Genomic DNA, 14,935 nt, shown 5'->3' with positions numbered 1-14,935 from the left:
TGTTTTTAATTCTTTGGTTGTAAATTACAAAGCTATGATAGGCTCTGTTAAGGGAATGTGTCAGGCTAAAGGCTAAATGTACATAAAATAATGGATCATTTGGTCTTACTTTCAGATTTCCAGAAGAACAATGTTCCAAATTACAGGTATGGGATCCGTTATCCAAAAAATCTCTGAATTATGGAAAGGTTGTCTCCCATAGACTCCATTTTATCCAAATTTTTAAAAATTATTCCCTTATTCCCTTATTCTCCTCCATAATAAAATAGTAACTTATCCAAACTTGAACCAATAATCAATCCTTATTGGAGGCAAAAGCATCCTATTGGGTTAATTTAATGTTTAAATTATTTTCTAGTAGACTAAAGGTATGAAGATCCAAATTACAGAAAGATCCATTATCTGAAAACCCCCAGGTCCAGAGCATTCTGGATAACAGGTCCCATACCTGTATTGCCTAAGAAAGGTTTCAACCATTATCATTTTCCTAATGTAACTAAGGTACAGAGTGAAAAGATGTTATTATAAGTGCATAATAAATGTTATGGTTTCAGAAGTGATATAGGTAAATAAAGTGCAAGCAAATCTGTTTATTTTCAGTATAGGAGTGTTTTAAGGGACCAGTGAATAAGAAGGATCAATGATTTCTCTTTATTTGAGAACTTCAACAACTCCTTTGATAGCAGCCTGCCAGCATTGGCACTTTCAGGTGGTTTGCATTGAAGTCATTGGAAGGTGGCAGGCCCCATTGTGCCTTCAGACAAATAGTCCCTCATGCTGACCGTTAAGAAATCTGCCACGTATAATTGACTAGTTGAGCAAAGTTGGTGTGTCTCAAATCACCATGGTTAAAACTTAGACAAGATTTAGATGAACCATTTCACTTGTTTTTAGTTGTTTGCCCATCAAGAATTAATCAAATAAAGGAGGCCTTGGGAGAAAGACGACACATATGGGGAACGTGTACTCAAAGCAAAGCTTTAGAATACTGTGGGTTGGGTGTATGAAGTTACTAACAGAAGCCCTCAATTGTTATAATTCTTGACTTGACCTAATATACGTAAGGTACTGTTCTGCTGCAAATGCTTTGTACCTTGGTCACTGGGCTTGCAACTCTCTGCTCCTCCAGAATTGGAAGGAAAGTCTTTCGGAGATTCAGAGAACAGTGTTATGTCCTCTGTTGAGAGGTTAACAGAAGCCATCACTTTCCATACGCAAGCTCTGTGTTTGCTAGGGGTGTCGCGGACTGTTCGCCGACGAACTTGTTCGCGCGAACATTGACCGTTCGCGTCCGCCGAATGTTCACGAACGTAACGCAACGTTCGCCAATTTGGGTTCACCTTAGCTGGCGCTTTTTTTGCCATTTCTCCCCCAGACCAGCAGATACATGGCAGCCAATCAGGAAGCTCTCCCTCCTGGACCACCCCCACACCCCCTGGACCACTCCCCTTCCATATATAAACTGAAGCCCTGCAGCGTTTTTTCATTCTGCCTGTGTGTGCTTGGAAGAGCTAGTGTAGGGAGAGAGCTGTTAGTGATTTGAGGGACAGTTGATAGTAACTTTGCTGGCTAGTAATCTACTTGATACTGCTCTGTATTGTAGGGACAGAACTCTGCAGGGATTTGAGGGACATTTTAGGTTAGGTAGCTTTGCTGGCTAGTAATCTACCTTCTACTGCAGTGCTCTGTATGTAGCTGCTGTGGGCAGCTGTCTGTCCTGCTGCTGATCTCTCATCTGCATCTGTTCTTCAAACCACTGCCACCTAGCTGTGTGAGCTTTTTCACATTCTGTCTAAATATCAATAATAATACCGTCTCCAGAAACACCACCTGAGTGACGTTTTCCAAGCAGCAATAATATATTCCGTATCCACTGCTGTAGTGTATACGTTGACCTTGCAGGCATTATTTGCCCAGTGTGTTCTTCAAACCACTGCCACCTAGCTGTGTGAGCTTTTTCACATTCTGTCTAAATATCAATAATAATACCGTCTCCAGAAACACCACCTGAGTGACGTAGTGTGATTTCTGCCCTTTACAGCACAAAACGCAGCGCTGTGTCAACAATGGATTTTTTAGAAACATATTTGCCCTTGATCCCCCTCTGGCATGCCACTGTCCAGGTTGTTGCACCCTTTAAACAACTTTAAAATCATTTTTCTGGCCAGAAATGTCTTTTCTAGCTTTTAAAATTCGCCTTCCCATTGAAGTCTATGGGGTTCGCAACGTTCGCGAACCGTTCGCATTTTTGTCCGGACGTTCGTGAACATGTTCACGAACATTTTTTCCGACGTTCGCTACATCCCTAGTGTTTGCTACCCAAGTAGCTAGCATGCCAGGAGAAGACTCTTGGCCTATTAAAATGAAGGTGCTAAGTGTCACAATGCAGATAAAAGGCTGCAACCAATCTTCACTTCAGGCCTAAACACAGTTTTCTTTAGTTCAAAAATGTTTGATGTTTTGTCTCACTGCTACAGTCAGCTGTTGGCTTAAAGCTTATACACTGTAAGCTGTTAAAATGTAATATCTATTATGTTCAGATTTGCTTTGTTTACCCAATAACTAACTGTAGTTCTTTTCCACAGTCACTGGAAGATAATGTGTGGGATATGTTATGTGAAGCAGACAAGACAGCTGAAGAAAACCCGGAGCAAGGCCAAGTGTATGATGCCATGGCAGTGACCCTCAAGGATGCCTGGGAGGCACTAATCAGTGCCCTGGAGAATAGACAAGCTCTGCTGAAAATGGCTACAGTATTCTTTCAAATGGTGCTAGAGGTATGTGATACACATACTACAAACAAGCTTGTCTGATCTGTTGTACCCACAAATTTCCTAACTGATTTCCATTTCAGCAGTGCAGCAGTGTCAGAATTCATTTTTAAGAACCTGAGTGTGTGTAGCCAGACATATAAATGGTAAGATTTAATATTATTGGGACATTACTTATGCCGACCACTTATTTGCCTTGAATATTAAGATGTTAATTGACTACAACGTTCAGCATGCTTTTACCATTGACTGTTTGGCGAAATACTATTTACAGTATGTGTTCAGCCCAACACATCTGAACCCTAACTCTGAACATGACATGACAATTACTTTAAAAATTGTGTTTTGCTTATTGCTGTTAAATCGACGCCTGTCCACTTTTGTTAAATTCTCTGACTAACGGTGAGTGGAAAACAATATATAATTCTGCTTAAAGAGCTTGTCTATATTAATCTCTCCATTAGAGTCTGAAAGAAAAGGCTACAGACTTATCAGTAAACAATTCCGTCAATGAGACCGCAATAGGAAGTAAAGAAATAGGTCAATGGATAAATGAAATTCATCCAATATGATTGAGTTGGTAGAAAGAAGTGAAATGTTGTTACAGGGTATACTGATGGAGTAAACTTAATTTTCATATCAAACTACTCCAGTGATGCATGTGGAGTATCACATCACAGCATTTATTTCAGTAGAAAAAGTATAATAATGATCTATTTAAATGGAGTGGCATGGTGGGACATGATAAGCCGTTGCCTTGATAATGTCTGTTCCATCTGTTAATTAGCTTAATTTTTTGGATGCACACAACCCAGGATTTGGTTTGGGTTTCAGCCAAATCCTAGAACTTTTTTTCCAGGCATTGACCAAATTCTAAGTTCAGTCAAAACAAACCCAAGTTTGGGACAAGTGAATGTAACAATTTTTGTTAAATATTGAAGTCATTGTTTTTATTTTTCTTCAATTTGAATGTGGAAATTAGGATTTGGTTTTCTTCGGTATTCAGATGAATCTTTAGTGGTGGATTTGGTAACACCAAAAATAATTGATTGTGATTAATGACGTGATGTGTCGTATTATAGCATAATATACCCATTGAAAGTCCCCATGGAGTTCTATGACCTGTATAGCATGCTTGTTCTGTTATATGGCCATTGAACTCTTTGCAGCAAATAACCTAACCGGCAAAAATTCGCCAGCAACGGCTTTGCAGCCATCACAACTCTTCGCCAGGCGTAAATTCACTAGGACAACCTAATTCACTAAAATGCAACTTTGCATCCAGAGCGCCGAACATGGACCAACTTTCGCTAGCGCTACTTCGGCAATCAAAGCGAAGATGCGCTAGCGTTGCCTAATTTGCATACGGCAGGAAATGATAAAGTTACATGGACGTATATGTTGCAGAAAATACATTACATTACATTACATGTGTCCAGGGAACTTTCATAAAGAAAATAGAGTTGTTATAATGCCCTACACATGAGCCCAGTGTATAGTTTATGTTCCATATGTTAGAAAATGTAGGGGGGAACCTGTTTACCCAAAAAGTTTTTAATGGACCTTTGCAGGTTATCACTCAGAAAAAAGGAAAAGACGCCAGCGCTTTTTTGGTTCTTAGAAAATGCTTCCAAAATTGAGGAAGTCCTATGCACGACATTGCACTTCGCCTGGTCTGAGTTGGTGAAGGCAAGTTTGGCGAAAGAGGTAACGTTCAGTAAAATCTGCATCTTAGTGAATTTGCGGAGTTACGTCCATTGCCAGAGCCAAAATATGCCTGGCGAAAGAGTGCGAATGATCGTTATCCTCTGTTTCTTTCACTAGCAAAGTTACGCATGTGTTTGTTAGTAAATCGGAGAAGTGCCTGAATGACGTCACAATGGCGAATGTTCGCCAGCATTTTAGCAAATCTGCCTCTTTGGACGCTTATAACACCATTTTATATTTCTTACTTTCCACACTCAACTCTCAACATTATTCTACAATTCTGCAATTATTCTGTGTAACTTGCTGGCACTTCATAACCAAATGAGGATGATAATGGTAATTATGAGTAAAGTTGGAGTTTTTTTTCATCTGGAGTGCTGACTTCTCCATGCAGTGCTATTCTCATAGCTAAAAGTCATTGGCTAGCTATTCATACCCCGTGAATGTTTTTTTGAGTAGGAGGGTGGGCTATATTTGAAATTTGAAAGAAAATTTGTATTTACATCTTATGTGATAGATATCCCTGCCTAGAACAATCCACCTATAATTGCAAATGCTGGCTTTTGTATGTGCAGCATATACCTGCATACATATTCTTCGGCACACCACTTACTTTTCCTTTTTTCTTTAGGGTGCATTCAACTCCTCCAGCTATTTCCAAGCCTGGTTTTCATACAACGATTCCCATAGGGAGGAAGCACACCAAACATATGATTTTGCCTTTTAGGACATTTATTCAGCAGTGTTGGCACAAGCTTTCGGGGTCAACCCCTTCCTCAGGTGCAATAAAAATCAAGTGAACATCATTGCATTAAATACCTTTAACACCATGTGAGCTATCATGTGATACAATTAACTGTTTAGTGCTCGATCCCATTCCTCTTAATATAATGGTTTATAAGTATCCCAAAATTCATGAAGGAAAGAAGAATCCTTTTAGGAAAATTCATTGCCTGCAATATAACAATAAATACTATAAATAACTCATTTAAAACATACTTGTATCAAACATTATTTGCAACAATATTAAAACTTTTTCTACTCATGAAAACAAATGGATTGCCGTAGACAGGGTATTATTCTCAAAAATAATAATACCCTGTCTACGGAAATCCATTATAAGCCTACAGATTGTAATACAATATTGTTACCATCAAGCTGTCATCCACCGGGGGTGTTCAAAGGACTTCCACGTAGCCAGTTAAGTCGGGTGAGACGTATTACGTCTAAAGAAAATGTATTTGAACAGGAAGCTGATGCTATGATAAAAAAATTCTCACAAAGGGGATATGACAGGGACCAACTTAATGAGGTAAAACAAGACCTTAAAGTAATGGAACGAAAAAGGTTATTAATAAGAAGAGAAAGAAAGGGGAAACAAAAAAATTCTCAGATACCATTTGTTTCAACTTTTGGTCGCCAGACACCATATGTTAGGCGAATAATTTTGAAACATTGGAGGATACTACAAAAAGATAGAGAAATGGGTAAACTGTTTAAAGATCCGCCATTATTCTCGTATAGAAGAGGAAAATCCATAGGACAGACAGTGACTAAAAAAATCTTAAAAAAAGATAAAAATTTGGGATTATTGGCACCTTTAAAAAATGGCACATTCAGATGTGGTGAATGTGCACATTGTAATGGTATCCTGAAAGGGGACATTATAGCACATCCATCCAAGGGCTATCCAATAAAATTGAATGGGCATTTTACCTGTAACAGTACAGGAGTCATTTACATGATAAAATGCCCATGCGGACTTACCTATGTGGGACAGACGAGTAGATCTATAAAAACTAGACTAAATGAACATAAAAGTAGTATTCGAAATTTTACACCAGATACAGAGAAACAGGAAAATAAGAAAAAAAATTTGTCTGAAATGTCGGTGGCAAAACATTTTTTCCATAATAAACATACGGTTGCCCAATTAAGATGGAATATATTGGAACAGGTAACTACTGAGAGGGGAGGTAATATAAGAAAACGGTTGCTGCAACGAGAAGCAGTGTGGATAAAAAGATTGGATTCCCTAACACCTATGGGATTAAATGAAAGTTTTAACATGAGATGTTTTTTATAATATGTAACAAGCCTCTATTAGGCTACAATAGTAACGTTACTGGGTGAAGGATAATGTATTAATTGCTTTTTGTAAAAGTTTTAATATTGTTGCAAATAATGTTTGATACAAGTATGTTTTAAATGAGTTATTTATAGTATTTATTGTTATATTGCAGGCAATGAATTTTCCTAAAAGGATTCTTCTTTCCTTCATGAATTTTTGGATACTTATAAACCATTATATAAAGAGGAATGGGATCGAGCACTAAACAGTTAATTGTATCACATGATAGCTCACATGGTGTTAAAGGTATTTAATGCAATGATGTTCACTTGATTTTTATTGCACCTGAGGAAGGGGTTGACCCCGAAAGCTTGTGCCAACACTGCTGAATAAATGTCCTAAAAGGCAAAATCATATGTTTGGTGTGCTTCCTCCCTATGGGAATTTTTGTATGTGCAGAACATCTTGCCTGGGAGTATCACTGTAACTGACATCAGCCCATGATAGATCTGTTGACTTGCCTATTTCCTCTTCAATCAAAAGCCCTTAGAATGTGCAAATAAATGCACTGAAAATCAAATCTAAATATAATTGTAAATTTACAAATGTAAGTAATTAGGATGAGCTCCTCAAAATATTTTACTTTTTCACTTTGTGTCTGGTAAATGTATATTTTCAAAGAACAGTAGTGTTGAGAAAAGTAGGATATGTTTAAAAAAAAAAAAAAAAGCTAATTTTGTAGGCAATAATGAACAATGAACAGTGCTGGTTTTACTTGGGGCTAAAAAAAGAATATTATCTTCAAAAATGGCCCCTTTATTGAAGCTCCCTGTAGATGTATAACAGTCCATGTCTGTGTTCCCAATGAGGGATGGCTGTGTCTTAACAGTCTCTGCCAGAAGCACAGTAGGAGGAGGACAGCCAATCAAAGCCCTGTAGTTACACAAGCAAAGACAGTCTTCAGTTTCCTATCAGGTCTGCCTAGCTGCTGATTGGTTCCTATGCTACAGTGTAGTGTGCTGAGTGCTGCCGGCTTCCCTGCACAGCCAGAGAATTCAGCGGGCAGGAATTGGAGCAGATGGGAAGATCTAGTTAGGTTTTGGGGAGAAAGCCCAAACGCATATTTTTTATGCACATTCTTTCTGTAGTTAGAGGAGTGTAATGCACTGGCAGATTTGTGTTTTTACACAATTCTCCTTTAATAAACTAATTCGGTCATGTAAAACAAATCCAAAAATTTCCATAAATTCTAGCTACTAATGGCAAATAATCAGTAGGTCAGTTGTTTAAAAGGTTCATGGCCCAGAAAGAAGTTTGCTTATTCACACAATTAGTCAACCCTAGATGTGTATTTCATGTCATGTCCATGTGTAACTCTGATGAGTAGTTGAGATGAGTTAAATGCAAGTCCACTCACTGTGAGCCTGTCAGGTGCTTGCTCAGATTAACATGACTGAAACAGTTCACATGGCCACAAGCTCATGGCTGAATGAGCGTGTAGTTGGCAATAACAGCATACAAAATCATTTCCCTTACAAAATATACATACAAGTGCTCCTGATCTAACTTATTTTTGTACCAAACCTATTATTGCTTCCTCAGAAATCACCAAACTATACAGAAGAGATTTAAGTACTCAAAATATGGCAGATTAGGCAGGGCTTCTTTGTCCTGGATGACTGGGATATTTCTCATAAATCCCTCATCCAAGCAATCTCATGATTGAAAAACAGCATTAATCCAAAACACAAGATCATATTTTATCTTCATAAACTGTTCAGTGATATAAATCGATGATAACTCAACTGAAGCTTGCATGTTTTTTAGCTGATAAGAGGGTTTGACTTTTATCACAGGATATATTTATAGAAGCTTTTAGTAATTAAGAAAAATAAGTGGAATTACATGAGATGGCTTTCATCCTTAAAGGTAAAGAATTAAGTTTGAGAAAGAGACATTTTATAATCTATATTCTTAAATAAATGTCTTGCAAATAAAGTGTTGAGAATCAGTAGGAACCCTTCCCAAGAATTCCCATGTTATAATAAAAATGATAACTGATATTTCCAATAGATGACAAGTGCATTCTCTAAAGTGTCGTTCTTTTCTGGCTTGGTTTAACTTGTTCCATTACATTTTCTCTGTGTAATTTAAATATTGATGTCTCTTAAAAGCTAAATGTCCAGTATTATTGTTTGGTCATAAAAACTGACTTTTGTAATCCATTCAACAGGCATTCTCTGCTTATTTTTATCTAGAGCAGTAATGGCCACTTGCATAAACTGGAGGAAAGCAAGGTACAACCCATAGTTGATTTTAGCTTACTACAGAAGTGTTGCTAGTCTTTGGCTATAGCTATACTTCAATCATTTTTGTATATGTGCTAAAATGTTATATTTATGTTTACCCTGCTGGAGGAGAAAAATGGTACAGAAAAACTACCAGGCAGTAAAGCTACTATTTGCCATTCAGAATGACAAAATAATAATTTATGGGTTATGGTTTACCCAGCTAGTACTTTTTCTCTTATTTGAATTTTGGTCTTCAAGGAGAAATTGGTACTTTTGCAGTAAACAAGGAGGCTACCCAAAATAAACTTTGATATGGGAGAGACTAGGTAATACTTGGAGCCCATGAAAAACATAGTGCAGATTCATAAAGCCCTGGAACCAGACTTTGCTTGAGTTACCACTTTTGCCAAATACAAAGTCTGTCACTCCCACTGCTGTGGTCAATTGAGCTCTAATACTGTCTGACATTCTTACAATTCATGCACATATACCTGCCTCCAAGTAGTGCTGGAATTAGCAAAAACAGTCCCCTGGTAATGTATGAAGTCTGAGGCCCCAGAATTGATCAGGGAAATCCAACCCACAGACCACAGCTGCCCCCCAGCTTGAATGTATAACTGTATAATGAAGGTTCCTGTGAGGAACCGAAACGTTGGATCTTTAATAAACCTTCACCTGCTTGAGACTATTGCTGATTTGTGAATATCCTTGGAGTGCTGTCAATCTTTGCAGAATGTGTGTATATATATAATAGTGTACACTGAACAAGAACAATAAAAAAAAAATGATGGTTTGGTATGACTTTCTCTCCTGCTCCAGTAATCCAGGCTGAAGCCTGCTCACACCAGGCCTAATATCCAATGCATAAACCCAGCCTATTGGAAATAACTAACTTCACTGCCTCACTTCTGATTGGCTTCCCCACTCCTAAAACCAAGCACCTTGTACCTAGTTTGTGAGAGTTTGTAAACATTTCAGATGGGTTAACTCAGGCCTGTGCAGTGATTCAGCTGTGTGCAATGTTCTCTTGCTGATGCCACAGACAGGCTCAGTTAGCAGTTCTCTAAAGCTCTCTTAATTTCCTCTCAAATTCAAGTCAATTCACTTTGACTGGGCCCCTCAAGGACATTTACATTATTTTCTGCACGGCTTCCCAGACTAGCTTTGGCCTTCTGAGTTCTGTCAGTTTTCTGCTGAAAGAGAATCATATTTTTTTCTGAAATCTGACTGTTGTTATTTCTCTCTGGTACAAGTAGGAACTGATTGACTCGCAAAGAAATTCTGTGTTTTAAATATGACCCAAAATAACTGTAGCTTAAAGAAAGAGTTTCAGCACTTCTGCAGTCGACAGTAAACTTTCTTAATGCATAACAGCACTGACACTTGGAATGGGCTGAATATTTATTTCAGAGCATAGTAGACAAAATTGCTCACATTAGTGATAACATACAACTAAGCTTCTAGATATAGCTGAATACTAAATATAACCCCCCCATTCATCTTCCTCCAACACTCTTCTCTACTTAATAAAAGATCAGATTCAGATACTGTGGGTGCAGAGGCGTAACAATACCCCAGAGGGGCATAGCTACATCTGTACTGTAAACTTACCTGCAATCCTCTGTACTTAAGATAATGCTCAGTGACACCCTTTGCAGGTCTCATGGGTGGCTGGTCTTAAATGCAGCTGTACACCCTGCTTCCACACAGTTGCTTAACTAGATGTTACTTGGCCCCAAAACTTTGGAAAGTTGACCAAGATATATTTATATTGCTGATTAATTAGGGCTTTACAAGGCCCACAACACTCCTGGACCACTCTGCACCCAGGGTCTGCTTCCTCTATAGTTACGCCCCGCTTCCATAGTAGATGACAATTTACTAAACATGTATTGATTGGTATTCCTTTGTCTGAGATCTTACTGTACCCAAGGGTTTCGTGTTACTTTTAGTATTATGTAGGTATTATATAGGTACAGTAGCAGTATACTATGACAATATGCAGTTATCTTGGTGTCCTGTTGAAAACTCGGTATGTTAAAATGTTCATCTGAAAGTAATCATACATCTGTGTCTTTGGGTTGGAATGTATCACAGCAGTGAAGACAACCTAAACTGGGCATACATGTAAATACAATCAGTACATGTATGCTAGGAGCATTATTGTGAATGGGCATCTCTGTACTATGGATAAATTTCAATTTGGTGACAGACAAGTTTGTATATTTCATCTGCCAATGCCTAACCTCAGCCAGTGGTTGGCACATTGGCAAGTTAAGGTTCCTCTTTACTTCAGTTCCAGTCATTCAGGCTGTCAATCCAAACAAATGGAACAATAAAAAGGTGGCCATAGTGTGCTTTGACACTTTCTGTCCCATCATTCAATGGCTCATTGGTCTCACACTAAAGAGTATCAGTCATTGTATGGCCAACCATTTCTTATTTTTGAATGTAGTTTACTTCTACCCAAGAGAAATTACGTTTCTTTTCCATAAAACAAGATTTGAGGAATAAAGTTTTGGCTGAAATCAGGTTTGGAGAATATTATGGACCATAAGCTTTATGTTTATACCCTTGTACTCTTCTTGTTTAGTTTGCTGCAACTCTAGATCAAGCAGAAGGCTTCCTTCACATTTCCTTGGCTCAGGACTCGGTAGATTCTGTTACAGAGCTTCTTCACCAGCATCAAAGTCATACAAAGGGTAAGCATTGATCTCCAACTTGCACTATTCAGAATATATACTGTAGCTCCTTCATGACATTACATATCAGTCTTTTATAGTATTTAAGTGTTGTTATTTTTTACAGAACTTTAGCGATGATGTTTAAGAGTCTATTTTCTGTGCCGGAATGATTTGAAGAAATGTGGCCAAATCCTTTCTCCCCACATGTGATACACATCAAGGAGCAAGGATTTGGACAAGTGTTTTTCAATAAAAGCTTTCATGGCAGTCAGGAAAATTTTCATATATGAAGAAAATATTGAACATATATTTGATAAATCAGCCCCCAAATATATTTTTTTTCCTGGACACTAAAAATACCATATCCCAAATCACAAGAAGCCCCAAGATTGTCACCAATTGCTTTAGTCTGGAGAATGAATTTGGAAATTCATGATTGGGAGGGTAGCCTAATAATTTTTTGCCTTGAACCAAAGGCAAGTGCATCTTGTCCCCATTCCCACTTCCCACCTCCGGGCCTGCTTGTCAGCCCCCTGTTATCCCTGGTCTGGCCACTATTACTTACTTTTTCTTAATGTCCTATATATACAGTAAATTGATAATGGGTGAATCCATTATTACACTCCCTAATATCTTCTTGATATTAGTTCTCTTTTATAAGGATAACTATAGTTTCAGCCACAGGATGGAATAAATATATATAGCTATATATGTTTTTTTCACACAAGCTGAAATGTTGTCACAATAAATTTCAACCAGTTTTTCCAGTAGTATTTGCTTAGCATTAAAGAGTAATATAAGGCCAAAACAACTTTTGTTTATTTTCATGAGAGTATCCCTTTTATATGCTCAGGTAGAATGGAATGTTTAGTACATGAAAACACATATTAGAGAGCTCCTTTAAATGAAAAGGAAAAAGGAGCAATTGTTTGGCTAAGTCTTCTTCTGAATTAATTTTTTTCAGAGGCCATGACAGCATAGTAATTTGAGAATGATCCATATCCATCATGCCCAACAATTCCTGTTCAGAAGCTAGTCCAAAGAATTCAGTGCTTTTTACTTTCTTACATGCTTATCTTTATAGTCTAAAATTGGTTTTAAGGAAAGCTAAAGTATTTAAAAAATATTTTACACACTGTGCCCCATTGCATTCCAAAACACCATGGTTTGGATATATTTATTTCTCTAATTTGATGGTGGTAGAGTATATTATGGGAGAGTTATTGTTTGTGGCCACAATTTTGGTGTTGCAGGAAGGCAAAAACACAGGAGAACATTATCTCCCTACTGTATCCTGTTGCATTCAAATAGACTACCCTATGCCAATCTCAGGGGGAGTTCCACAGTTTGGATACTTGAGTCCTACTTCAGAAAGAAAAAGAGAAAAAAAACTTATTTTGAGGCAATCTCCATTGCCTCAAATGGTGATGGTGAAAAAATCCCACCATGACTCCAAATCTACAGCTGATTAGCCCTGAATCAGTACCCCTCATCTGAAAGTATTTACAGTAAATCTGCTATTATCTGCTAACTATTGCATCTGCCATTGAAACCTATGTGCCTAGGAAATATCTAGTTTGCTGTAGAGGGCACCCACTAATGTCAGTAGTGCTGCATAGTAATAAACATGAAGTTTGGTTAAATGTGCCCTTTCTATTTCCATATATGAAAAGTTCTTTCTATCTTAAGGGATGCCATTGGGTTTTGTGGGACCATTTATTAGTAATCAGACCAACAGAATGTTTTCTAGAAGCCTCCCCTTTAAATATACAGTATATATATATATATATTATATATCACCCCTGAAGCATCTCTTCCGCTACAATACCGTAATTCATTTGTTTAGCCTTTCTTGGACACCTCGGGCAGATTTACATATGGTCGAATATCGAGGGTTAATTAACCCTCGATATTCAACTGCCGAATGTAAATCCTTCGAAAGATCTAAATAGTTTGATCGATCGAACGATTTTTCTTCAACCAAAAAATTGTTAGAAAGCCTATGGGGACCTCGGTAGGTTTTAGGTGGCGAAGTAGGGGGTCGAAGTTTTTTTTAAAGAGACAGTACTTTGACTATCGAATGGTTGAATATTCGAACGATTCTTAGTTCGAATCGTTCGATTCGAAGTCGAAGTTGTAGTCAAAGGTCGAAGTAGCCAAAAAAAAATATAAAATTCAAAGTTTTTTTTATTCTATTCCTTCACTCGAACTAAGTGAATGTGCCCCTTCTTCTTCCATATTTTTCTGATGGGGGATTAATTAGACAAAAGAGTTTAAGGAAATGCTTAAAAGTATCTCAAATGGAACTAAAACAAGAATACACATGGCCTTAGGGCTTTCTAATGAAACTTTTCAGTTTATAAAAACAGAGTTTTGAAAAACATTATTTCTCATTTGTTTGCCTCTAAGAATCAAGGTTAGCCATATCTGTGGTTGCTGGTACTTGTTGTCAAGTTTATAAATTATTAATGTCATAAATATGTTTGTTTTAGGTCTTCTAGAAAGGTCACTGGCTGTACTGAATAAAAGCCATGAATTGACTGAATTCATAGAGCAGTTCAAGTTGAACCAGTCAATTGCAAACTCTGACATGATTCGACAGGCCAGAAACAGCTGCAGGAAGATTGAAGGCCTCCTGGAATCACTACAGGACAGGAGAAGGCAGCTGGATAAGCAACTGAGGCAAAAGCGAGCAAGACTGGAGAAGGTTTTGCAAGTTATTCAGTGGCACCAGAAAGAGGATAAGGTAAATAAAAGAAGTCGATGTTGTGAGCACCTGCTTTGTTAGATCAGGCCTGTAAGGTTGGTGTCAAAACAAAATGTGTTGTTTGGTGTGAAAAAGACTGGCAATGCTGCTTTTCCATCTGTGCTTTTTATCACTTCCCTGCATGGCGGTTATTAAAAGATCTTGAAATAGTTGCCATCTGCTTCCAGTGTGCGCATGCCCAACAATTCATATAGCATACAGTATATTGAATGTTAGCAAGCTGATCACACGTGAGAGTGGTGTGTTTTCTTCTACTCAAGTACAATATTGATACAAACAAACATATCACATGCTATTTGCACAGGACAACATGCACTTAACCATTTCATTACTGCTCCTTATTTTCTTGTACAATTCTTATTATGATATTTCTCTCGCTTTGAGGTTCATTGTGCTTACAGAAAAAAACTTCACACAAATCCACGTTACCATGTTTTAAAATAATGTCTGGCACTAGCAGGAGCATAATGACTGTTGTGCCCATATCTATTGCCTTCAATAATCTCTGCCATGTCTGTATGTTAATTGTGCAATTGACCCCTTCTTCACAGATTAAAGGGGAAAAAAATATTGGCTTCAGGTTTATCTCCAGTATCCTCTTTTAGCACAGAGAGAGACTCAAGGACAGACTAGCGACAGGTTAG

General features: G+C 37.7%; 1 protein-coding gene across 2 annotated transcripts in view; it reads left to right on the top strand.

Moving 5' to 3' along the window:
* The window catches only part of ccdc141.S (coiled-coil domain containing 141 S homeolog), a 77,507-nt gene that overhangs the window by 16,813 nt on the left and 45,759 nt on the right, over positions 1-14,935 (top strand). For both annotated transcript variants that reach the window (XM_041578524.1, XM_018238897.2), the window contains exons 3-5: positions 2,586-2,777; positions 11,434-11,542; positions 14,017-14,270. In XM_041578524.1, coding sequence (XP_041434458.1) covers positions 2,586-2,777; positions 11,434-11,542; positions 14,017-14,270 — 555 coding nt within the window. The remainder of the gene's footprint in view (positions 1-2,585; positions 2,778-11,433; positions 11,543-14,016; positions 14,271-14,935) is intronic.

Source organism: Xenopus laevis, chromosome 9_10S (assembly GCF_017654675.1).
Source record: "Xenopus laevis strain J_2021 chromosome 9_10S, Xenopus_laevis_v10.1, whole genome shotgun sequence".
NCBI lineage: Eukaryota > Metazoa > Chordata > Amphibia > Anura > Pipidae > Xenopus > Xenopus laevis.
The sequence above is the reverse complement of the archived record's forward strand: the minus strand, read 5'-3'. Positions and strand labels throughout refer to the sequence as shown.